We start from the raw sequence: 26,729 nt of genomic DNA on the forward strand, positions 1-26,729 counted from the left end.
TAACAGAAAGACCATTTTTGTTTTGTTTTGTTTAATTTCCCATATAAAGACCATCTTTGTTTTGTGATTGACGGAGATTGTGCTTTTGACTTCTTTCCTCATATTATGATTTTGTTATTCTTGTCCATCGTTTTATTGTGAACTCCTTGGGGAGGGTGGGGGGTGAAACAGGGAGCAGTGTGAGGGACTATTTTTTCTTGCATTTTGTATTCTGTTTTCTATCCTTTTCCTTTTGGACAGTTATGTATTTGACTCCGACACTGTCTGTGTAGTACGAAAAAGTTAATAAAACTGTTAATTTAAAAAAAAAAAAGAAAGAACTGAACCACAAGGTTATAGAATGGACACAAGGCCATGATAATATTGAAACTAAGCCCTGAAATCACGTTTACATATGAAGTACATAAGAACATAAGAAAATGCCATACTGGGTCAGACCAAGGGTCCATCAAGCCCAGCATCCTGTTTCCAACAGTGGCCAATCCAGGCCATAAGAACCTGGCAAGTACCCAAAAACTAAGTCTATTCCATGTTACCATTGCTAATGGCAGATGCTATTCTCTAAGTGAACTTAATAGCAGGTAATGGACTTCTCCTCCAAGAACTTATCTAATCCTTTTTTAAACACAGCTATACTAACTGCACTAACCACATCCTCTGGCAACAAATTCCAGAGTTTAATTGTGCGTTAAGTAAAAAAGAACTTTCTCCGATTAGTTTTAAATGTGCCCCATGCTAACTTCATGGAGTTCCCCCTAGTCTTTCTATTATCCGAAAGAGTAAATAACCGATTCACATCTACTCGTTCTAGACCTCTCATGATTTTAAACATCTCTATCATATCCCCCCTCAGCCGTCTCTTCTCCAAGCTGAAAAGTCCTAACCTCTTTAGTCTTTCCTCATAGGGGAGCTGTTCCATTCCCCTTATCATTTTGGTAGCCCTTCTCTGTACCTTCTCCATCGCAATTATATCTTTTTTGAGATGCGGCGACCAGAATTGTACACAGTATTCAAGGTGCGGTCTCACCATGGAGCGATACAGAGCCATTATGACATTTTTCGTTTTATTCACCATTCCCTTTCTAATAATTCCCAACATTCTGTTTGCTTTTTTGACTGCCGCAGCACACTGAACCGACGATTTCAATGTGTTATCCACTATGACACCTAGATCTCTTTCTTGGGTTGTAGCACCTAATATGGAACCCAACATTGTGTAATTATAGCATGGGTTATTTTTCCCTATATGCATCACCTTACACTTATCCACATTAAATTTCATCTGCCATTTGGATGCCCAATTTTCCAGTCTCACAAGGTCTTCCTGCAATTTATCACAATCTGCTTGTGATTTAACTACTCTGAACAATTTTGTGTCATCTGCAAATTTGATTATCTCACTCGTCGTATTTCTTTCCAGATCATTTATAAATATAATGAAAAGTAAGGGTCCCAATACAGATCCCTGAGGCACTCCACTGTCCACTCCCGTCCACTGAGAAAATTGTCCATTTAATCCTACTCTCTGTTTCCTGTCTTTTATCCAGTTTGCAATCCACGAAAGGACATTGCCACTTATCCCATGACTTTTTACTTTTCCTAGAAAAGGATTAATTGGCATGGAGAGCAACAGCAAATTACCATATGGCTAGTCAGATTGTTTATAGTAGAAAGCCAATCGTAGAAATTTAGAAAATTATGTAACCTAGTTTAGGGATGGAAAGAAACAAGTGAAAAATTCTATATTTATTTATTTATTTATTTATTTTTATATACCAATATTTGATCTGACATATCACATTGTTGTCTTATCAGTGAAATCATTTGAAATAGTTTTATACTTGTGCACTCTGCCTGTCCTCTCCATAAGATATTTTATTATGTAAGATTATGCCGACTGTGGCACACGGGGCCTTCCCTTTTCGCCATGAACAGCGCGCCCGGGCCTTCACCTTCGCCGCGAACAGAGCGTGTGCCGCGGGACACGCTCCGTTCGCGGCACGCTGGGGTCTCCGCTGCAATTTTCTGTTGAAGGCAAAAATGGAAGGCCCCTGTGTGCCGCGAACGGCGCGCCGGGCCTTCATCCGCGACACGAACGGAACGTGTGCCATGGGACGCGCTCCGTTCGCGGCATGCCGGGGTCTCCTCTGCTATATTCTGCCTGTCCCGCGATGGCCCTGTCCTTCGTACCTCTTGTAGCTGGTGTTGTCACATGGCCGCTGTACGGCGTGTTTGAGCCTCCAAGGCGGCCAGGGAGCCGCCTGCGCCATCTATCGGTGGGCTAGGGAACATGCGCGAGCACCGACGGACGCACTACCAAGCCCGGTATATTATGGCTATCTATAAAATAAAGTCTCAGGATAAGTGAAAATAATAATGTTTAAATGCAAAATCACCAGTTCACTTTTTTTTTTTTTTTTTTTTAACTTGAGGGAGAGTCATGTCAAAAGTATAATTAGGGCCCCTGTGATTCTAATCTGCCACAGGAGACTGGGGGCCATGAGAGAAGTTTTCACTGAGCAATGCATTGCTCCTCTTCAAGCCCTCCTTCTCCACCCCCTAAAAGAGAAGTAGCATTGGTGGCAGAGAGGCAGCAACGTGCTTCCCTTCTGGCACTCCCTCCCATTTCCCTCACTCATCCTCCATGTCAGGCAACAGGAAGAGGACAACAGCCTTGCAGCACTTTGGGCAGTGTCCTCCTTCTCTGCTGCTGGGATCTGATTGTTTTCTCTGAATCACAGGGTTCAAACACAATTCAACTCCCAGCAGGGGAGGAGGAGGATGTGGCCTGAGGCACTGCAAAGTTGTTATCTTCCTACTATTTCATGCCTTGGAGGGGGAGGAAGGAAATGAACCAGAGTGATTGAGATTGGAGAGGAAGGGAGAGAGTAAGAGAGTGAATTAGGGTGATTGAGGGGCAGGAGTGATCCAAAGTGAGTAGATTGGGGAGGGGAATAAACAAGGGAAAGTTAAGGGGATGGTGGGGAAGAGAAGTGAAAGTGGGGGGGTCGTGGGCAAGAGAGAAAGAGTAGGCAAAACAGTGAGGGGATCAATGTGAAAATGAGGGAGAGAACAGGGGGTATTGGAGTGGGTGTGGAATGTGAATAAGGGGATTACCTTGCATGCAAGTGAGGAGACTGGAATGGGTGTACGATGCTAATGAGAGGACTGGAGGGGATATTGGGGTATGAGGGGATCAAAAGGTCTTTGAAGGAGGGGATAAGGGAGATGGAGATGGAACATGATTTGTGTGTATGTGTGTGTGGGGGGGGGGGGACGGGACGGACGACTATGGCTTTCTTCCTTCTCCACCCCCACTCATCACTCCTTCCTGCTTCTCTTCCACCCCTATTTCCAATACTCCCTTTTCCATCCTCCCGATCCTTGAGTCCTCTTCCTCTTCCCTCATTCCCTTTCCTTATCCTACCTGAATCCCCCATCCTCTCTACCCTCACCCTCTATCCCTCCTGCCTACAATTCATTCTTTACTTCCTTACTCTGAGATCCTCCTCACTTCCCAGTCTGAAATTACTAAGATTTCTTTTTCTCTAATAAAAAAAACCACAAATTAGCTGGACACAGAAATATCAGAAAATTGCTTTATTTTTATAAACAAAAAAAAAAAAGACGTTATTTAAATTGCAATTATATACAAAGTATGCAAATTTGCCACTTAACTGCTGCAGAATCTTGAAAAATCTGCCATAGGAAAACTGGGACTTTGGGTATATTCATGGACTCATATTGTGATATTTCATATCTCTGTCATATGACCACAATGTATCTGATACTGTGCTATTGATTGCTAACAGCTGCTTCAAATTTCAGTTCCATTTAGTATGAAAATGCTTTATGTAATCTGCAGTTATAACAGTTACATAACTGAACTTTTTCAACTGCAGTGAATCTGCATTTTTTTTAAACATAAAAGCTTATTTTGTTTAGAAACAAACCACCAAACAAACGGGAGGATTCCCTGCCTCTTTCTATCTGGATCCAAGTGCGAGTCAGAACCATGCGCTCAGGGTGGTTGTTTCTTGGTCTTTTGGCCAGGACTGAGAATCTGTACACTATGGAGAGGAGGCGGGGTGTCAACATTTTGCCACCTGACCCCACTGAGGACAATATGTATGGACCATTGCCAATGCAGGATTATGCCTCTTGTTTACAAAACAAACAAACAAACAAACAAAAAAACACACCCCACAATGCTTAGTTCTATTTATGCTCATAAACCTGTTCACCGGACTGGAACATTCAGATGACTAAGTTAGTTTTGCAAAAGCAAGCAAAAGGAACCCGGACAGCACTACGGTATATCCTTGCTTCCATTCTTACATTTAGGCACAGACGTGTTTACCTCAACCAAACAAAGGAAAGTGAAGGACAAGTCAGTGTTGCAATTAACTAATTACAGTTTATTAACAAGGAAGAAAACTCTTCTTGCACAATCAGCTGGTTATCTAGCCATAATTACCCCATCCAGCCTGAGCCAGTTGGTTCCAGTTATAATCAATTTAGCTCAGACCTCTGAACCTGGTGAGGGCTGGAAGTTCAAACAATGGCTTCATTGTACCTGAATACATAAAGTTCATAGATCCTACTGGAGGGCCATATTTAACAAGCTGCTTAATTAAAATGAGATCATCTTCACTGAGCAAGGAATGTGTCAAGACCTAGTGGCAAACTCAGGCCCAATATGTAGATGAACAGAAACCGTTCTGCCAATAGAGCATTTGGTGTGACTCTAGCCCTATCATTAGGCCACGTATAGCAATTATGCAACAATATCTAAAGCTGCTGCAGCTCCAAGTTATTAATCTCTGGAGAAGTGGTTGGTAGGAAACAGATTCAAACTAATAATCATCCAAGCACCTAAATTCTACAGAGCAGCCACTGTGGTTAATGCTTTGGCTGTGAGGTAGGCAGGAAATTCTAAATAAAAATGAAATCCAAGATAATCAAATCCATCATAACTCTAAGAGTCCACATAATTAAGTAAATGGGACCTGCTTAGACAGGAATTTATTTTATAAGGCCACAGACTTGAAACTTGAGTTTTCAATGATTGCAGGCAATGGGGGTCATTTTCAAAGGAGTTACGCATGTAAATGTGACATACTATCGTAGCAATTTTCAAAAGCTATTTACTCGAGTAAAGTGCACTTACTTGAGTAAATCCTATGGACAATTCAATGGCATATATTGTAGCAATTTTGAAAAGCCCACTTACTTGAGTAAAGTGTATTTACTCGAGCAAAAACCAGTTTTGCTCGAGTAAATGCTTTTGAAAATCTGGCCCTAAGTCTGTAAAAACGTATTCAGGTGAATTTCAAAGGAGTTATGCATGTCAATGTACCATATCATAGCAATTTTCAAAAGCAATTTAACTGCATTATATGCCCTTAACATGGGTAAAACCTATTGACAGTTCAATGGCATATACTGCAGCAATTTTCAGAAGCCTACTAAACCCAGTTTTAAGTGTATAAATCAGGTTAGCAGAATCTCGTGATAAATTACTATCAGTCTCTGGTGCACTTATGTGGAATAAGTTACCTTGAGGTTCATATTCAAAAACATTTAGCCGGTTAATTTAGAAGTTAAGATAATAAGATAGCAGGCTACAATTTAGCCTGCTAACAGGCCAATACAGAAAGAAACGCGGGAGAGCGGGCGCTCGGCCAGTGTCCTGTGCACGCAATACAGTAAATAAAATTATGCTAATTAGGGCCCGTGGTAAAAGGAGGCGCTAGGGACACTAGCACATTCCTAGCGCCTCCTTTTTGACAGGAGCGGCGGCTGTCAGCAGGTTTGACAGCCGATGCTCATTTTTGCTGGCGTCGGTTCTCAGACCCGCTGACAGCCATGGGTTCGGAAACCGGACGCCAGCAAAATTGAGCGTCTGGTTTTCAACCCGCGAGCCGCGGGCTGATTTTAAATTTTTTTATTTGTAAGTATTTTTTACTTTTGAACCTCCGACTTAATATTTTACTTTCTGAATCTCGCGGGAATAACTAATAGGGCCATCAACATGCATTTGCATGTTGCGGGCGCTATTAGTTTTGGGGGGGGTTGGACGCGCGTTTTCGACGCGCTATTACCCCTTACTGAATAAGGGGTAAAGCTAGAGCGTCGAAAACGCGCGTCCAACCGCGGGATAACAGTGTGCTCCGCCGGAGTGCACTGTACTGTATTGGCCTGTATGTTAGGGGCAATCCAGGAACATACCTGGGAGGAGTTGAGTTAGCCAGCTAAGTTAACTAACACTGATATTCAGAGTTAGCTGGATGTCTTAGCTAGCACACATGGACGTCTGATTTTATAACATGCGCGCGCATGTTATAAAATCGGGGGTCGGCATGCGCAAGGGGATGCACAATTGTGCAACTTGCGCACGCCGACACCTGCGGCCTGGGAGTGAACTTCCCAAGCCCCTAACCTAACCTCCCCTAACACTACCGCCCCCCCTAGCCCCCCCCCCCCCGACCTTTATCTTACCTGTTGCACCTGCCTCTGGGCAGGCGCAGGTTGCGTGCACCGGCAGCCTGCTGGCACGCGATCCTCCGGCACAGCAGCAAATGGCTGCTGTGCCGAGAGCCTCTGACCCCACCCCCCTCCCTGCCCCTTTTTCGAAGCCCTGGGACATATGCACGTCCCGGGGCTTTATGCGCATGGCCGGGCCTTTCTAAAATAGGCCCAGCGCGCGTAGGTGCTTTTAAAATCCGGCCCTAAGAAAGCACAAAAAATGGGATTCAAACCTGGGACCTGAACTATCTTAGTTGTTACCCCCTTCTGCTGCAGCCATTAGGCTGCACTACTTTCCTACTCCTTTCAAAAAGAAGATGCAGATAATAAAGGAATATCAGAAAGTTTCTTGTACTTCTGAAAATATTTTCACTGCACATGAATGAATGAGGGAGGGACTGAAAAAGTACAGGAAGTTGACCCTGTTGGAACAAGTGCAGAATTACATGATAACCTATTCATTTGTTATCAATTTTTTAATAATAATTTTTGTCAGTATATCAAAGCAGAAAATAAACAAGCTGTTCAATAAAAGCCCTTCTGAAGGAAGAGACGACCAAGGACTCATTCATTTCATACATATACGCTTTGGCAAACAAAAAGAAAAAAAAGGGGGACAGGGGGAGGTACAATGCATGAAGAATGGACAGAACATGGCAAAATATCAAGAGTTTTGCCGACAATACAGAAGCAATCATTTGGAAAGGTTCTTTTCAAAATACCGATCCTCACACGATGCCCTCAGCAGAAAACATTATTCTGCAGCTAACTGTGCACATTCATCCGTTTAAAATAGTAAAGCAGCTGTGCCAACACCTCTTAAGACAAAGCAGAGAAGAGGACACTTGCAGCTCCCAGTCTCTGCCTGCACTACACCACAATGTATGAAGTGTCAACCTAGAGGGCAAAGACATTCTGCTTTTAATACCAAGAATCAAGGTATTCTTTCACTTACTAGAAACAGTTCTGTAATGCATGTTTCAGTTACAAAATAAAAGAAAAAGTGACTTGTTAATTGTTTGAAAATGGAACATTTCCCCCCCCCCCCCCAAAAAAAAAAAAAAATTAAAAAGGATGGCTGAACTTAATATTCTTGAAAAATATTTTAGGAATAAAGAGTCTTTGTATTGTGGTTATAAAGTCCAGGTATTTCCTGATGTATCACGTACTACCCAGTACAGGAGGAAGCAATTTCTTATGTTGAAATCTAGAGTATTGTCCATAGGGGCAACATATTTTCTTAAATTCCCCTGTAAATGAGTAATAGTGTATCAGAAGAATAAGTTTATTTTCCAGGACCCATCTCATTTAGAAACATTTTTAGTAGATAAAGAAAGAGGATGATTTAGAAAATAACTGCAATAAATAAAGTAATCCAGCTATATGTAATTTGATAGAAATACATTTTCTTTTGAGTTTTGCTTGTTAATGGTTCCTCCCATGTAGTGGACTATAAGATTGAGGTATAGAAAGATTTACTTGAATTTATAGTGGGCTAAGATTGTTATACCAAAAAAATTTTGTTCCTTCTTTTTGCAATTTGTATAAATTTGTAAAAACCCAATAAACTATAAATATAAAAAAAAAAAAGGATGGCTGAACAAAAATATATTTTTTGTGTTTTGTATTTTGGGTGACACCTAAAGTGCATCTCTAGATCTCTATTTTTTCCTGCAGTGTGGAGAACGACCAAATTGTATTTGTCATGGAGAATTATCCAAAGATGTTTTTGTACACGAGTTTTCCAGACTACATATATTCTATGAGGCTAAAGGAAGAAACTTGTATAACTCAAAGCTGTTGCAGAGTACAGTTTCCCACTGTTGAGGTATCCAGGACACAGTGAGCATTTGGCAGCTGGAGGTCTTTAAGATATTGTGAACAAGAGATGGTCTGGGAATTTCCCTTCTACAATGGCCTCTCAAGGAATATTTTTCCTGACAATTCCTGCCGTTTGTTCCTCTCTTTGGATCTATATTGATCATCTCCTCCTAGATCATGTTTAGCTCCATTTCAGGCAGTGCTCCCAATGTCCCTCTCCACCCCTTTGCTGAGAACATGGTTTACAAGGAATATTGGTTTTTTTTGTTTTTTTTGGTTTAAACAATTTTTATTGGGTTATACAATAAAAGTACAGATCACAACACCTGGAAGTGAGAGGAACTCTGATCTCACCCCAGCACAGTATCACCAATAAAAAAACCTCTACAGCATCCCCCCTACCCAAACCAACCCCCCCCCCCTTTTTCGTTATAGAAGTGAGTAAAACTGTAGGTACTACGAAATAGTCCCCCTCTCCCTAGGCAAGGCCATCCCTTACAGAAATAGAAAGAGAAATGAAAATTAATCATTGACAACAAGACTGCGAGCACGGGGGGTCAACGACTGCAGGTACGGCTGCCAGATCCTCAGAAATCGCCTGCGGCGCTGGGGTGTCATCCGAGCCTCCAGGCTCTCCATGGTCATCATGAAGTGCAGACTGTTCCGCCAAGACCAAAAGGAAGGGGACTCAGCAGACCGCCACGTCGAGAGAATAATCTTCTTTCCCACCAAACAGGCCTTGGAGAGAAGCAAACGCGAGCCAGGGTCCCGAATGCGAATCGGGGAGATGCAGCCAAAAAGTAGCCACAACGGAGCAATAGGGAAAACAAAATCCAGCAGGTCCGCTAGATAATTTGCCACTCGATGCCAAAATCGTCGAATCGGGCCGCAAGCCCAAAACATATGCGAAAGTGTACCCCTGTTATGACCACACTTAAGACAAGCCGCCATAGGGGCTATAGCAAAATGCCTGGCCAACACAGGGGACACATATGCCCGGCATAAAAATTTAAATTGCATCTCCCGGTAATATTGATTCTTTGTGACCCTGGCTATGCGTCCAAAACATCTTCTTAATATCGATTGAGTCACCATAAACTCCCCATCCTCATTCCAATGCGTCTCCAGTATCTGAATTTGATTTAGTGCTGACCTTTGCCGCAGACACTTATAATACATTGACAGTGAGGGAGCAACGCGACGCTCAAAATGGAACACATTGTCCAAAATCAGGTAAGATGAGGGTAACTTTGCATCCGCTGGGAGGGCCCGTATGTAATGACAAATTTGCATAAATGGGAAGTTGTGTGTCACCCCAAATCCATATTGGGACATAAAATCTGAATATGAGAAAAGCGTCCCCTCACGCGTTAAAAAATGACCCAGTAGTGTGACCCCTCGGGCAAACCAAGACCTAAAAACCGAGGACTGTGTTCCCGGGCTAAAATCGGCATTCCCACCTATCGGCAGAAAATAAGCATTTAAAGCAGGAAGCTGCAACCTTCGAGCTAACCGTTTCCACGTCTGCCACAGCGGGCCAATCATGACTGTATGAGTCAAAAAAGAGGGCTGGGACGCCGAGTTAGCTTGTAGCACGTACGAGGGGGCCCAAGGATACATCAAGGCTCTATCCGCTACCAGGGATGTGTGCATGGACTCGTCCACCAACCACCAACTCGTCCACGGGCAGCAGTACAGTGCAGTTCCATATAAACAGCAGCAATGTCTCAGCTTTTCGGACTAGTCCCTTCATCAGGCAGCACTAATAATCCAATTCAAAGATTTTAACATTTTCTACATTAAATGACTACACCAAATGGTTAGACATTGCTCACGTGTCTTGTGCAGGACATCACTTTGGAATTTGTGGCTCTCGACAACTGAGCCGGGCCACCCATTTCTGCAGTCTGCCCCCTGTTCTTGTTCATTTTTAGGAGGCTTTTTTTTTTTGTTGTGATCTGTTTTCATTTTTTTTTGACAGACGAGGCTTCATAACATTTTTTAAATATCTGGGAGAGCTGAGCCAGAGGCCGAGGATTTTTATACTTTGCAGACTGTGCATCTTCACCTTTAATTACCTCACCTGCTGTCAGCAAAGACATATTTCTTGTTATATGCTTGTCCTTAATATGCAACTAATTCTTCCAATAGAAAGCATAGCCTCTGTTCCCAATTTGTTTCCTGCTTACTCTGTAGACAGGTTTCATAGACAGATGTAACAATAAACCCAGGACCAGTCGCCATGTCCTCAATCACAGGAATATCAGCGCTCAGGATTACATGCGAGAAACAGTCACACTTGTGCCACTACAGGGCAATTTTCTATAAAAAGTTCTTATAGATAGAACACCCCACAATGGAGTTGAGTCACTAAAGCCCACTTACAAATATTTATCTTCTCTTAAAATTTGGGCCTCATTTAATGCACCTGAACTCCCTTCTCTTTTGGTTTTAAAGAGAAAAAAGAAGCCCATTTAGAGGGGCAACACAGTTTAAATATGACACAAAAATGTGGCAGATACATATATATTAAAGTTGAATGTGCATCTTTCATACTTTGCTAAATGCTTTCATGGCTTATGGAACAACATGGACCACGGAAGTACATGATTACTGTTTGTTTATTTTCAGCTGGCCAATAAGTACAATATAATACTTGTTTCTTTTTCTCATAGAAGAATGCATGACCTCCCTCGGTTATCTCCACAGAGAAAGATGGATATCAGGGGACTGGATCACCAAGGTTTGTATCGTTGCAGATAAATATTGGAAAGTCATGGCAGAGAGCTAGATACACTACTCTAGCTCAGCAATATAACATAGTAACATAGTAATGATGGCAGATAAGACCAAAATGGTCCATCCAGTCTGCCCAGCAAGCTTCTTATGGTAGTAACTGCTGCTCTGTGCAGGTTACCCCTAAGCTTTATGTTAATGGTAGTAATATTATCAAATCCAAGCAACTGTCAAACCCATAACAAAATTACTGCTAGCAACATTTTTACATGGTGAGCAGCCTTCTTGATGATTCTGACAATGTTGCTTGATCTTGCTTTGCTTTTGGACTTGACCATAGAAGCAGTTCTGAGCTTTTTCCCTAATGTCTGTGTATCAGTACCCCAGACCAGACCATAAAAGTCAGGTCCCAGTGTTAGCTGTCATCTGAATCTAGTTCCCCGTTTTAACACTGGTAAGGTTTGCTGGTTGTATTGTGGTATGAGGTCCAATGTCAAACAAGTTGAAGCAGTCATTCCCATAATCTTGCAAGAATGAAGAGCACAATGACATATACATCAAGAATACTGCTCTGTAAAAAGCATGCTAACTAGCTCTGGTTATCTGGTTATTAATGCATCAGACAACTACAGGGAGGGTTGTTTTCAAACATTCTATATAATTTATGCATGAAAAGTTACACCAATTTTCAAATCAAACTTATGTCTATATGTTCACTTGGAACATTTCCCACCAAATCTGCAATGCACAAATTATACCTATTTAGTGCACAAAAAATTTCCTGAACATTTTCATACATACAGTTAAAAGTAACATAGCAAAAGACAGCAGCCAAAAACCTAATGATGCACCCAGTCTGCCCAGCAAGGTGTTTTACAACTGCAGCTACTGTGTGCAGGATACCTACATTCAGAACTGAGAAACTGCTACTTACCTGCTAATTTCCTTTTCTTTAGGACATTCAGATGAATCCAGAACAAGTGGGCTTATGCTCCCCTACCAGCAGATGGAAAGGGAGCAAACTGACATTACAATATACAACCCCCACTAGTAACATCAGTCTGCCAGTATTCTCTTCAAAAGCAACTGTGGACAGACTAACAAAAAAAAAAACAACTTGATTAAAAACAGATAACCATTGCAATACTCAGCCAACAGGCAACACTGAGCTTAGACAAGAATGTAATTACGCTAGTCTATGGACTGGACTAACACTTACCAGTAATCCCTGTAACATGTAGCCTCACAGGAGGACTATAATACAAGCATTTGGCAGCCAAGGGAGGGAAGCTGGATTCATTTGACTGTCCTAAAGAAAAGGAAATTATAAGGTAAGTAGTAATTTCTCATTTTTTAGCATCAAGTCAGATGAATCCAGAGCAAGCTACTCCCTCATAGGGCGGAAAGCTGCCCACGGTCCAGACAAAACCTCATGTGCAAAGGCCGTGTTCTCCTGGGCCGGCAAATCCAGACGATAATACCTGGAAAAAGTGTGTAAGGAGGAACACATCACAGCTCGGCAAATGTCGACATGGGACAAAATCTAACTTCTGCCCTTGACACTGCCTAAGCCCTAGTGGAATGAGCCCTAACCTGACTAGGTAACGGCTTCCCGGAATCCACGTATGCGGACGTGACTACCTCCTTAATCCAGTGAGCTATTGTAGCCCGCGAGGCTGGCTCTTTCTGTCTAGTACCACCATGAAGGACAAACAGACGGTCTGAGTTCCACAAGGGTTCAATAACCTTGAGATACCTGACAATATGTCTCTTGACATCCAAGGGTTGCAACAAATGATACTCCTCTACTTCTCACTCCCTGTCTAAGGATGGCAGGGAGATAGACTGATTCAAGTGAAACTCAGTGACCACCTTCGGTAAAAAGGAAGGAACAGTATGCAGCTATACCACCCCTGGAGTCACCTGGAGAAATGGTTCCCAGCAAGACAAGGCCTGCAGTTCACTAATCCTACGTGCAGAACAAATTGCCACAACAAATACAGTCTTCAAGGTCAACAACTGCAAGGAGAGAATGTGTAGCGGTCTAAACGTCAGACCTGCCAAGAAGTCCGAAACCAAATTAAGAGTCCACAGGGCACCGGAAACCGTAAGGGAGACTGAAGATATTTCACGCCTCTCAGAAAACAGGCCACATCAGGATGAGCAGACAAAGATCCACCATTCACCTGACCTCTAAAACAGGTGAGTGCCGCTACCTGTACCTTTAAGGAATTGAGAGCCAAGCCTTTATTCAGGCCATTCTGCAAAAATTCCAAAATGAGCGGAATATTGACCAAGGAAGGAGGAGTATCTCGACCCTCACACCAGGCCTCGAACACTCTCCAAACCCGCATATTTGCCAAGGAAGTGGAGAACTTTCTCGCTTTTAGTTAGGTGGCAATCACTGCTGCAGAATAGTCATGTTTCAGTCCCCAAGGACTTTGGATCTTTTCTGCGACTGAAGAAGCATGGAACCTTTGCATTGTGTAAGGTCGCCAACAGGTCTAAGAATGGAAGACCCCAGCGATCCAGAACCAGTTGAAATGCCTCACCTGACAACACCCACTCTCCTGGGTCCAGATTTTCCCTGCTGAGAAAGTCTGCTCTTATACTGTCTTTGTCTGCAATGTGCAAGGCCAAGATCATCTGGAGATGCACTTCTGCCCATTCCATAAGTTGATCTATTTCCTGTGACACTTGTTGGCTCTTGGTACCTCTCTGCGATTGATGTAAGCCACTTTCATAGTATTGTCTGACATTATTTGGACCGATCGACCCTGCAATCTGTCGCTGAACTGTAAATACGCCAACCAAACTGCTCTGGCTTCCAGGCGACTGATGTTCCAGAGATACTCCTCTGCATTCCAGTGGCCTTGTGCTGTCAGCTCTTGACAGTGAGCTCCCCAAACAAGGAGACTCACATCCATCGTTAGTACTAGCCAGTCCAGAGGGATTAGAGAAATTCCCTTCCTTAGATGTGCCGTCTGCAGCCACCACTGCGGTTGGGAGGAAACCTCCATCAGCAGGTGAAGTTGAATTGAATAGTCTTGAGACTGCGGGTTCCACCAAGACAGCAGGGAGCGCTGAAGAGGACGCATATGCACCCTCGCCCATGGTATCACTTCCAGGGTTGCTGCCATTAAGCCAAGAACCTGCAGGTAAGTCCATACGGTCGGGCGCAGAGTGCTCATCAGCAGATAGAGCTGCGCTAGCAACTTCTGAATTCAAGCTTGGGCAGGAACACCTTGCCCTTTTGCGCATTGAAACGAACCCTGAGGTATTCCAGCGATTGAGTAGGCTGAAAATTGCTCTCGGCTAGGTTTACCACCCAGCCAAGTTCCTGCAGCAGGGAACTCATCTTGTGAGTCACCAGGTGGCTCTCTTCCGGCGACTTGGCTCGGATTAGCCAGTCATCCAAATACGGGTGTACTAGGATTCCACCCTTTCTCAATTCTGCCGCAACCACCACCATTACCTTGCAGAAGGTTCTTGGAGCGGTGGCCAAACCAAAGGGCAGCTTCTGAAACTGAAAATGGCACCCCAAAACTGCGAACCGCAGAAATCATTGATAGGGTCAGATGGGGATGTGAAGGAATGCTTTTGTTGGATCCACGGAGGTCAGAAATTCCCCCGAATGCACAGTCATTATCACTAAGCATAAAGTTTCCATGCGGAAATGTGTCACCCGCAGATGACGGTAGACACTTTTGAGATCCAGCATAGGCCGAAAGCAGCCCTCCTTCTTTGGCATGACAAAATAAATGGAATATCACCCCATATTTTCCTGAGACATGGGCTCTGGGACCACAGCCCTCAGACTGAGAAGTCTTGTCAACGTATTCTCCACTGCCTGCTCCTTCTGCAGGGAATGGCAGGGAGACTCCATGAATACATCCTGAGGAACACTGTGGAATCCCATCGCATATCCTTCTCGTATCACTTCCAGGATCCACTGATCCAATGTGATTTCGACCCATCTCTAATAAAAGAAAGCAAAATTGCTTACCTTGTAATAGGTGTTATCCCAGGACAGCAGGATGTAGTCCTCACATATGGGTGACATCATCAGATGGAGCCCTGGTACGGAAAACTTCTGTCAAGAGTTTCTAGAAACTTTTGACTGGCACACTGAACCTACTGAGCATGCCCAGCATGCCATGATATTCTCAGCCACAGGGGTCTCCCTTCAGTCTCGTTTGGAGCAGTATGTGTAAGCTAAAAAATAAAATAATAAAACATATCAGACCCAACTCCGCGGGGTGGCAGGTGGGTTCTGTGAGGACTACATCCTGCTGTCCTGGGATAACACCTATTACAAGGTAAGCAATTTTGCTTTATCCCAGGACAAGCAGGATGATAGTCCTCACATATGGATGATTAGCAAGCTACAGGCTGAGTCATTCTTACATTAAGCCAACAGCATATAACTTGTGCAACGGGCACAACAACTGATGTACTGCTGGAAAAAATGAGGCAGCCTGAAAATCACAGCAGGATGGATGTAGTAGGAGTTGGTGTTAAACTGGAAATAAGTTCTTTAAGACAGATTGTCCAAAGGCTGAATCTTGTCATCCTTCTTTGTCCAGACAATAATGAGCTGCAAAGGTGTGAAGGGAACTCCATGTTGCAGCTTTACATATGTCGAGAATGGGCACTGAACGATAGTGTGCTACTGATGTAGACATAGCCCTTACTGAGCGTGCTTTTACTTGCCCCTGGAGAGGAATATTTGCTTTTTCATAACAGAATTCAATACAGTCTGCTAGCCAGTTAGAGAGAGTCTGTTTTCCTACTGCAACTCCTGGTTTATTTTTGTCAAAAGAAACAAAGAGTTGGGTGGATTTCCTATGGACCGCCGTGCGGTTCAGGTAAAAGGCTAGCGCACATTTACAGTCTAAGGTGTGTACGACTCTCTCTCCCTGGTGAGAATGAGGTCTTGGAAAGAAGGTAAGCAAGACTATTGACTGATTGATGTGAAAATCCGTTACTACTTTTGGTAGGAATATGGGGTGAGTGCGAAGGACTACTCTGTCATGCAGGAACTTTGTGTAGGGTGAGTATGTGACGAGAGCTTGCAACTCACTGACCCTCTTAGCCGATATAATGGCTACTAAGAAAAATACTTTCCATGTAAGAAATTTCTCATCACAGGAGTGCAGAGGCTCAAACAGCGACCGCATGAGTCTCGTCAGTACTAAATTTAGGTCCCATTCAGTGACCGGTGGTCGAATGGGAGGCTTAAGGTGAAGTAAGCCTCTCATAAACCGACTTACTAGGGGTTGCACTGTTATTGGCGCATCCCCTATTCCCTTATGATATGCCGCTTTGGCACTTAGGTATACCCTTACCGAGGATGTCTGGAGTCCAGAATCCGAAAGGTGGCATAGGTAATCTAGCAAAGAAGAAGTGGGGCATGAGAAAGAGTCAAACCCTTTTTGTGTGCACCACTTGGTAAATCTAGTCCACTTAAAGTGGTAAGATTTACGTGTGGAAGTCTTTCGTGAAGCTATGAGAACTTTAGAGACTTGTGTTGAAAGATTAAGTGGTTGCAGAATTAAGTTTTCAACATCCAAGCTGTTAGGGCAAGAGTTGTCAGGTTGGGATGCCGCAACTTGCCCTGATTCTGAGTTATGAGAGTGGGTTCTGTACCCAGGCGGATTGGTTGTGAGATCGAGAGGTCGAGGAGTATGGGAAACCATACTTGTCGAGGCCAGTACGGGGCTATGAGGATCATTGTTCCTCTGTCCTGTTGTAGCTTCACGAGAGTTTTGGCTATGAGCGGGATTGGAAGATACGCATATGAAGTCCTGTGTTCCAGGGGCGAGCAAAGGCGTCCCTGGGGAATGCTTGTCGACGTCCGTGGAGGGAGCAGAACCTTTCCACTTTGTAGTTCAGTTTGGACGCAAAGAGGTCTCTGGTTGGGCGACCCCAGTGTTGAAAGTTTTTGCTCGCTACACTTGGATCCAGTGACCATTCGTGGAGATTGAAATGTCGACTGAGATCGTCCGCTAGGATGTTTTGTATGCCTGCCAGATAAGTTGCTCTGAGAAGTATTGAATGCTCTAGAGCCCAAGCCCAAATCTGCACTGCTTCTGGCAGAGCAGATAAGAGCCTATGCCTCCCTGTTTGTTTATGTACCACATTGCTACTGTGTTGTCTGTATCAGCACAGTCTTGTATGAGAGGCAGTCTTTGAAGGCATAAAGGGCATATCGCATCGTTTATCTGACACTGCTTTTCGAGCGAAGTCCACGTCCCTTGTGTTTGAAGGTTGTTGACGTGAGCTCCCCATCCAAGGTTGGAGGCATCTGTGGTCAGAATGTCTTGCGGATTTGCCTGTTGGAATGGGAGACCAGCTTTCAATACTGTTTGATTTGTCCACCAGTGGAGCGATAGGCGTAGCTGGTGAGTGATTTGAACTGTGTACAATAATGATTGGAAAGCTTGTAGCCATTGAGATTTCAAAGTCCATTGAGTCCTTCTCATGGCTAACTTTGCTAGATTGTTGGCACGGTCGCTTGGAAGGGAAGCTTTCGACACTGTGGTGTCGAGGTCTGCTCCGATAAATGTGAGGAGTTGAGATGGTTCGATGTGGGATTTTGGATAGTTGATGAGAAATCCTAGGGAGTGTAAAAGTGTTATTGTGGTTTTCAAGGCAGAGAGAGCTCCCTGCCTGGATGGACTTCTGATTAGCCAATCGTCTAGGTATGGGAAAACATGAATGCTGTTTCTCTTTAGATGTGCGGCAACCAGTGCTAGACATTTTGTGAATACTCGAGAAGCAGAGGCCAGTTCGAATGGTAGGACTCGATACTGGTAATGATTTTTTCCCACGAGGAATCGTAGATACTTGTGGTGTTGTGTGGAAATTGGTATGTGTGCTAAGCGTCTTGAAGATTCAGAGAACAGAGCCAATCTCCCTTTTGAAGCAAAGGAAGGATGGTTCCCAGAGATATCATCCGGAATTTTTCTTTTTGCAGAAATTTGTTGAGATTGCGGAGATCTAAGATTGGGCGAAGGCCGCCTGTTTTCTTTGGAATGAGGAAATAGCGGGAATAGAAAACCCTTTTCCTTGATGAGACCGGGGCACTGGTTCGATAGCCCTGGCAATCAGAAAAGTAGAGAGTTCCACTTGTAGTTGAGGTGTGATGAGCATGCTTGTCCAAAGTGGAATGGGTGGAGAATGCTGGGGTATTGTTTTGAATTTTAGGCGATATCCCCAATTTAGTATGGCTAATACCCATTGGTCTTTTGTGATGAGACTCCATTTGTGTGTGAAAAAATGAAGTCGACCTCCTACTGGGAGGGAGGGGATAGGGTTGAGAGAAAGGCTTCTGTTCTCTTGTTTGGTTCAGAAACCCACCGCTGGTCAAGTTTGTGGTGGTGGCTGGGTTTTCTGTTGTTTCGGCTGACGTAGACGTCCTCTTTGTGATGGACGGTACGGACGTGCTAAAGAGGCCTTTAGAAGGGTCGTCTTGTGTCCCTTCGAGATGATTTTCTCAGGGATGATGGCTGGTCTGCTGGTATTTTGGAGAGCTGTCGGAGTGTCTCGTGATGGTCTTTTAACTGAGATACTGTAGCTTGAATCTTTTCCCCGAAAAGATTGTCTCCAACACAGGGGAGATCTGCCAGCCTTTCCTGGACTTCCTGCCTGAGGTCCGAGGCCTTGAGCCAGGCCCATCTTCTTGCATTTATTGCTAATGCTGGTAAACGAGTTGATGTTTCGAACACGTCATGAGCTGCTCTCACCTCGTGTTTACCAGATTCCAATCCCTTCGCAACTAGTGTACTCAAAGCTAGTTGTTGTTGCTGAGGAAGATCTGCCAGTCTTTCCTGGACTTCCTGCCTGAGGTCCGAGGCCTTGAGCCAGGCCCATCTTCTTGCATTTATTGATAACGCTGGTAAACGAGTTGATGTTTCGAACACGTCAAGAGCTGCTCTCACCTCGTGTTTACCAGATTCCAATCCCTTCGCAACTAGTGTACTCAAAGCTAGTTGTTGTTGCTGAGGAAGATCATCAACAATACCCTGTACTTGTTTCCACAAGTTTCTTTGGTACTGTGTCATATAAAGCTGGTATGCCGCAATGCGAGATACCAGCCTGGAGCCTTGATAAACTTTCCTTCCTAAGGTATCTAAGAACAGTTGCTCTTTTCCTGGTGGAACAGATGAGTGAGGTTTTTGTTTTCGGGCTTTTCTACGCTTCTCTATCAGGAGGATCCGCTGCCGCTGGAAGAGTACTCCGACACTTAACAGAAGGTCCAGGTAAGGTTCCCACCTGCTCTTCTACTCTAGGAGCAGTGGATCAGGTTGCGCTTGAAGAAAGGATTGCAAGCCCTGGAAAAATTCTACCCAGGAAAATGTAGAAGTATTCAAACCAGGAGGCATCTGGCGCGTACTGACTGAGCTACCAACCCCTGCTGAGGAATCAGTTAGGGGAGGTCCAACCTAAGTCGTCTTTATCTAGACCTACATCTGGCTAGGAAAAACCATCCTTTGTGAAATCAGAGGAGGATAAATCTCCCTAAGCCTCCAAACAGCGCTGGCATAATTTAGCTGGCACTCCTGGATGAGATGCCCTAATTTGACAAGCAGTGCAAAGAGAAAGACGCTTAGGCTTTTTAGATAAAGGTGCCATTATGGCTGACAGTGTGCTGAGCAGTGGCCGGAGGCGTGTCTCTAGCTGTTTTCTTTTTTCTTTTTTTTTTTTTATGTCCAAAAGTTCTAGGGGTCTAAAACTTGGGTGACAGATACTTGGGCGTCCCAATGCTAGGCTCCCAATATCTAGGCTTCCATAGAATAAGCACTGCTCAAAGGACAACAAAGCCCAACTAGGCATTCAGAAAACTGGATGCACAACTGGATGCACACGTTGAACCAACAATCCTGTAGAGGGCAGCCTAAGAAGTATGAGAAAAGCCATTGAGGCCTACTTCGCGGCGTACAACTAAAAAGTCTCAGAGCAGGGCCTAGCCAACCGAGGCTGCTTAACCTGTCAGGCTGCCCATGTCCCTCGACCTTCCACTGAGCAGGACGAACGTCAGAACGGCACACCGAGCTCAGATACTGAGAGGAAGGAAGCCCTAACAGAACCCTCCTTCACTGTCTGTTTTTTTTTTTTAAACACTTACTGGAGCTCAGCCTTACTTGGCTGAGTACAGAGTTAGTTTCCGGCTGTGAGAAGAGAGGGCATTTGCTATCATCACCACGCTCGGCTTCCTGCACCCGCTGCCTTTCAGCTGCATAAGTAGCTAAGTCCATACCAGCTGAAAAACCAGCTACCAGACAATGCACACCTCTGAGGGACCATGGAAATCACCTCAGGAATTCTCAACTGGGGGAGGGACCTTATGGTATCACCGCAGGAAAGTGGGGCAAATTATTATTTTCTACTTAATTCTTTTTTTTCCCCAAAATCGAACAATCCCCAGTGGGGAGATGCACGTCCACCATCTGCTGGTAATGGAGAATACTGGCAGACTGATATCACAAGAGGGAGTTATATACTGTGACATCAGTTTGCTCCATCTCCATCTGCTGGTAGGGGGAGCATAAACCCACTTGTTCTGGATTCATCTGACTGGATACTAAGAAAAGTTACATTTTGCTCCACCTCCAGGAATGCTCCACCTCCAGGAATGCTTCTGCTCAGTCTGGGTAAACTGATATCTGAACATGAAAGACGCATATAAGTTTACCAACGTAATAGACAGGCTATTTCTGAGAGTAAAACACTTTTACATGCAGAAGTTTTTACAAGCAGAAGTCTTTTAAAATTAGCCTCATAATTGTGAGCAAAATTAGGAGCAAAGAACTGTGCTTCTATTGTAAACTGTTCTATTAATAAAATGTTATCTGCAGCATCCACTGATTACATGGTTGAATTTTGGGAAAACAGTCTGCAACTAGTTTACAAAAGAAGCTTTTTTTCTCATTTGTTTGATAAAAATTTAATTTTGCAGGAGTAAAATGTTCATATACTTTAAGTAACAGGATCTCCTATGGAGGACACTGTAAGATTGAGATCAAAATGTCTGGTGCCCTTACTGTCTGCACAACCTTTGTTGCATGACATTAATTAGCATTTTTTTTACTCAGTGCACTGTCAAGCTGTGGAATCTTGCCAGAGGACGTGATCAGAGAGAACTAGCATAGCAGGGTTTAAAAAAAGGTTTGGACAAGTTCCTTGAGGAAACGTCTGTACACATTATTAGCCAAGTAGACTAAAAAAGCTATATGGGGGGTGGGGGGGATGCTATTGAGAGGGCATGGCAACAGTAGCTCATTCCTAGAGCTCTGCCTGCAGCCCAAAATTATCACATTTTGTCAGCGTCATTCAACTCCCATTTGCAATAAATCTGACCTTTACTAGTTGGTCTTGAAATGAGGACCAGAAGGACAAGGAATCTTGGTGAGAATTCGGGTCAGATTACTGACCACTATTGTGAGACTGGCAGTGCCCTGCCAGGGCACTGTGTGGGCAGATAGCATGGCAGGAGCTAAGCCTCAGATATCTGAAAAGATGGACATTTATTTATTTATTTTATTTATTTAGTACTTTTATATACCGACATTCATGATACAGATCATATCATATCAGTTTACAAGGAACAGGGGGATTTAACATTAACCATAACATTAATCACAATGAAGAGGCAAAAAGTTACAATAAAACAAGGGTAATGGAACTCGGAAGAAGAAGAAGTAGTAGTAGATAGGAAACTCAGTAACTATAGTAGATCATTTACAATGTATGAGATGGAGTGCATTGATCAGTTACAATGTCTGAGATGGTTTGAGTTAAATAGAATGCCTTAGTACATGATCTGAGGTATAGCTAATGTGGCATAGTTGATGTATGTCTGGGTTAGGGGAAGGCTTGTTGAAAGAGCCAGGTCTTAAGTTTTTTTCTGAATGACAAGAAGCAGGGTTCCTGTCTGGGATCGGGGGAGGGGGGGTAGCGTTCCATATGGTAGGTCCAGCCGTTGAAAAGGCCCGTTCTCTAGTGGTTGATAGGTGGGTGGCTTTAGTAGGGTGGGCATGCAGGGATCCTTTGTAGGCTTCCCTGATAGGTCTTGAAGAGGTGTGTAGTCTGAGTGGGTGTTGCAAGTTGATGGGTACCTGGTGGTGAATGGTTTTATGAATAATGGTAAGGGATTTGTGAAGGATTCTGAAGCTTATTGGTAGCCAGTGTAGATCTCTAAGGATGGGCGTAATGTGCTCTCTTCTGTTGGTGTTTGTTAGGATTCTGGCAGCTAAGTTTTGGAGCATCTGAAGTGGTTTGATGGTGGAGGCAGGGAGGCCTAGTAGAATGGAATTGCAATAATCCATCTTGGAGAATATGATGGCCTGGAGAACAGATCTGAAGTCGTGAAGGTGTAGAAGGGGTTTAAGTCTTTTTTGCACCTGTAGTTTATAGAAGCAGTCTTTAGTTGTGTGGATGATGAAATTCTTTAAGTTTAGATGGTTATCAACTATTACTCCGAGATCTCTTGCTTGTGTGACATGCAGGCTGGATAAGTTTTACTGAAGATACGAGCCCTGCAAGATGACTGTTCCAAACACCTTTAGTCCTTAAAATATTCTATGTTTGAAATTAATGAAAAATTGGATAAACATTCTCCTCAAGTGGAAGAACGCAAGAGACAAATTTCAGATTTAGAGGACCAAGAGTCTAGTGCAGTCAATTCTCAGGTAGAACTGCGGAAACAAGCTGTTAAACTAAAGAGGAAGGTGTGGATCTTGAAGACAGATGATGTTGGAGCAATGTGAGACTGTTGGGATTCCCAAAAGAGAAGGTGGCAATATATTTTGGGCTGTGAGGAAATTCCTGCCAGATCTGCTGAAACCAGGTGAGTCCACCCCAGAGTTTTCATTAGATCGAGTGCACAGATCACGGAGTATGCTTCAGGGCAATGGAAACAGGCCTTGTGCTGTTTTGATTAAGTTCCATTCTTATCAAACACATGAATGGATGGTGAGACAGGCTAGAGAACTGGACCAATTGCATTACAATGATCATCGGGTGTACCTCTTCCCAGGTTACAGTATGGATACAATGCAGAAAAGAGCAATATATGTGCAGTTTAAGAGGGTGTTGCATAATCAGCACCTGTGGTTCCGATAACTCTACTGTGCAAAACTTTCTATTTATATTAATGGAGAATCAAAAGCTTTCTACTCACATGCTGATGCAAGTAGAAAACGTTCCATTCTGCATTAATGGAAGCAGAAAGCTGCTGAGAATGTCAGTGGCAAAAGATCTGGTTCCCTGATATTGTTTATGGATGGAGAGGCGAGTCAAGCAGTGATTTCAGAGGCTGGTTGTGGGATGCTCAATGCAGCCTGAATTCCTGTGAGGCTACCTGTTCCTAATGACTATGTTTTCGCCAATCTGTTTATAGAATTTGTGGGTTGGAATGTCTGGCATCATTACTACTTTTTCAATGAGTGATTCTCTTGGGAAAGAAGATCAGAGATTGATGAGAACTGAGAACTCTCATTTTATAATAATGAGAGAGGGTTGTTGACTGTTGAAAGTTACAGTTCTGTTACTTTTTCTTAATGTAAAAGAAACCTGGTACTGTGGTAGTATACTGAGTAATGGAGAAATTACTTACCTGATAATTTTGTTTTTCTTAGTGTACACAGATGGAATCAGGACCAGTGGGTTATGCTTCCGTGCCAGCAGGAGAGGGAGCAAGCTGACGTCACTGTATACATACTCCTGCAGAGACCTCAGCCTGCCAGCATTCTCTTCAAAAGTAACTGTGGACAGACTAACAAATAAATTGATTAAAAATAGACAACCATAACTATACTCAACCAACAAGAAACACTGATCTCAAATAAGAATATAGGTACCCCAATCTAGGGACTGGATGAACACTTACTAGTAATCCCTACAGACCCATAACCCCACAGGAGAAATATTGACAAAATCAGACGGCAGCCGAGGGCGGGAAGCTGAGTCCATCTGTCTACACTAAGGAAAACAAAATTATCAGGTAAGTAATTTCTCCATTTCCTAGCATGTAGACAGATGGACTCAGGACCAGTGGAATGTTCCAAAGCTACTCCCGAACAGGGTGGGAGGCTGCCCGTAGTCCAGTCAACACTGCATGTGCAAAGGCTGCGTCCTTCCAGGCCTGAACATCCAGACGATAATACCTGTAAATAGTATGTATGGAGGACCATGTCTTGGCTCGGCAGATATCATCGGGAGATGACCTAACCTCCGCCCATGATACTGCCTGAGCCCTAGTGGAATGAGCCCTAACCTGAGTAGACAACGGATTTTTTCAGCATCCACATATGCGGCCATGACCACCTCCTTAATCCAGCGAGCTATTGTAGCCCATGAAGCTGGTTCATCCTGCTTCCTTCTGCCATGAAGGACAAACAGAAAGGTTTCTGAACCTTTCTTTCAGAAAGGTTCAGAAACCTCCAGATACCGCACGACAACTCTCTTGCCATCCAAGGAATGCAGGAGGAGATACTCCTCCACATCCCTGACCTTATCCAGGGATGGCAAGGAAATGGATTCATTAAAATGAAACTCCAAGACCACCTTAGGCAAGAAGGATGGAACAGTATGCGGCTGTAATACCCCTGGAGTCACCTGAAGGAACGGTTCCCAGCAAGACAAGGCCTGCAGCTCAGAAATCAATAACTGTAAGGAAAGGCTATGCAGCGGTCAGAACATAGGGCCCGCCAAAAAAATCCAGCACAAAATTAATACTCCATAAGGGAACTGGTAACCTCAAGGGAGGCTGAAGATGCTTCACTCCCTTCAAAAAACAGGCCACATCAGGATGAGATGATAAGGAAATGCCATCCACTGGGCCTCTGAAATAGGCAAGAGCCGCAACCTGTACCTTCAAGGAATTAAGGGCCAATCCTTTATTCAACCCATTCTGCAAAAAATCCAGAATGAGCGGGATTTTAACTGAAAGAGGAAGAATGCCGTGCTCCTCGTACCAGGCCTCAAATAATCGCCAATCCCGCACACAGGCTAAGAAAGTGGAGAACTTCCAAGCGTCGAGTAAGATAGCAATCACCTTAGAAGAATATCCACGCTTCAACAGGCGAGCCCTCTCTAGGTCCAAACCGGAAGACAGAAAAGAGTTGGATCCTCATGAAGAACCAGTCCTTGCTACAACAGATCCATGTATGGTGAAAGACAAAGGGGAGTTTTCCCCAAGAGTCTTTGCAGATCTGCATACCATGGATGCTTGGACCAGTCCAGTGCCACCAGGAGTACTAGCTCTCTGTGGCCTTCGATCTTGAGAATTATCCTGCCCAGCAAGGGCCACAGAGGAAAGGCATTAAGCAACTCGTCTTCCGGCCATCCCTGTATGAGAGTATTTATGCCTAGGGAACACGGATCTCTCCTGCGACTGAAGAAGCGAGGAACTTTCGCACTGTGAGAAGTCACCAGCAAGTCTAGAAACGGAAGGCCCCCGCAACCCACTACCAGCTGAAATGCCTCGGCTGACAACACCCATCTTGCATATTCAATATAGTGCATGTCTAGAAGCCATATTGGTGCTTGAGAAAGCAAAGCAGAGTTGCTTACTTGTAACAGGTTTTCTCCGAGGACAGCAGGAGGTCAGTCCTCAGATATAGGTGACATCGGATGGAGCCTGGCCCAAACCTTTGATCTCAAAGATTCTAGAGCTTTCAAACACATCCTACTGAGCATGTGCAGCTGTAATTATCACCCTGTCCCTTAGGCAGAGTCCAAGATACAGCTATTACATGGAGAAACCAACTCCCAGTAAGAATGTGTGGGTTTTGTGAGGACTGACATCCTGCTGTCTTCAGAGAACACCTGTTACAGGTAAGAAACTCTGCTTTCTCCAGGACCAACATGGCTACCAGACCTGCACTATATTGAGTATGCAAGATGTGTCACAAGCTCTACAAATGTTTCACCATAGCATTTCATATTGACAAGCAGGGTGGCAGTCCTCACACATGGGCAAATCCCAAGGTATAGACTGCCCATGCAGGACAATGCAAGGAACTCCACCGTGCTGAAAGACCCACTTTCTCCCTTTTGCCTGTGAGGCAGCCAACCCAAAAACAGGTCTAGGCGGGGAAAAGAGTTGGATTCTACAAAAGAAAACCATAAACAGACTGAGACACAAATATCCTGATATGTAGGTGCCAAGGCAGGGGCGCGATGCGAAATCCAGCGAGAAGCATACTTTGCCTCATGGGACTATTACAGTCAGGATTTTGGATCAGCAAACCCTGACAGCAAAGTAGGTCTAGATCTTCCTGGATACATTAAAAGGCCTAGAGAATAAACCAAAAGAAGAACTCTTGACTAAAAACCGCACAGTTTCCTCCAGTGTCACAAGAAAACCAAAAAACCAACTGGGGCTAGAAAGCCCTCCAAAAAGAAATTGCAGTTCACTAACATCTGAAGGACAGAATGCCTTTGCAGAAGCATGCCCAATGATTGACTGATAGGCATAATGGGCAGAAAAAACCCAACACTTGAAAGAAGCAGCGGCAATAGTGGCCAACCTAACCTGCCACAGTACCAGATAGATCTGACCGCCTAGGACAGACGTCAAGAGCGTCAGGGGATGAGAGGCAATGCCTGAAATCTGATCACTAGCCCCAAAATCCCCT

The 26,729-nt window shown here is 44.0% G+C and overlaps 1 protein-coding gene across 11 annotated transcripts in view; it reads right to left on the reverse strand.

Moving 5' to 3' along the window:
- The window catches only part of ARSG (arylsulfatase G), a 240,054-nt gene that overhangs the window by 69,497 nt on the left and 143,828 nt on the right, over nt 1-26,729 (reverse strand). For 7 of the 11 annotated variants that reach the window (XM_029599301.1, XM_029599300.1, XM_029599302.1 and 4 more), the window contains one exon: nt 23,705-23,863. The exons of the other annotated variants lie outside the window; for them this stretch is intronic. In XM_029599301.1, coding sequence (XP_029455161.1) covers nt 23,705-23,863 — 159 coding nt within the window. The remainder of the gene's footprint in view (nt 1-23,704; nt 23,864-26,729) is intronic. 11 annotated transcript variants of the gene reach the window in all.

Source organism: Rhinatrema bivittatum, chromosome 4 (genome assembly GCF_901001135.1).
Source record: "Rhinatrema bivittatum chromosome 4, aRhiBiv1.1, whole genome shotgun sequence".
In the NCBI taxonomy this organism is placed as follows: domain Eukaryota; kingdom Metazoa; phylum Chordata; class Amphibia; order Gymnophiona; family Rhinatrematidae; genus Rhinatrema; species Rhinatrema bivittatum.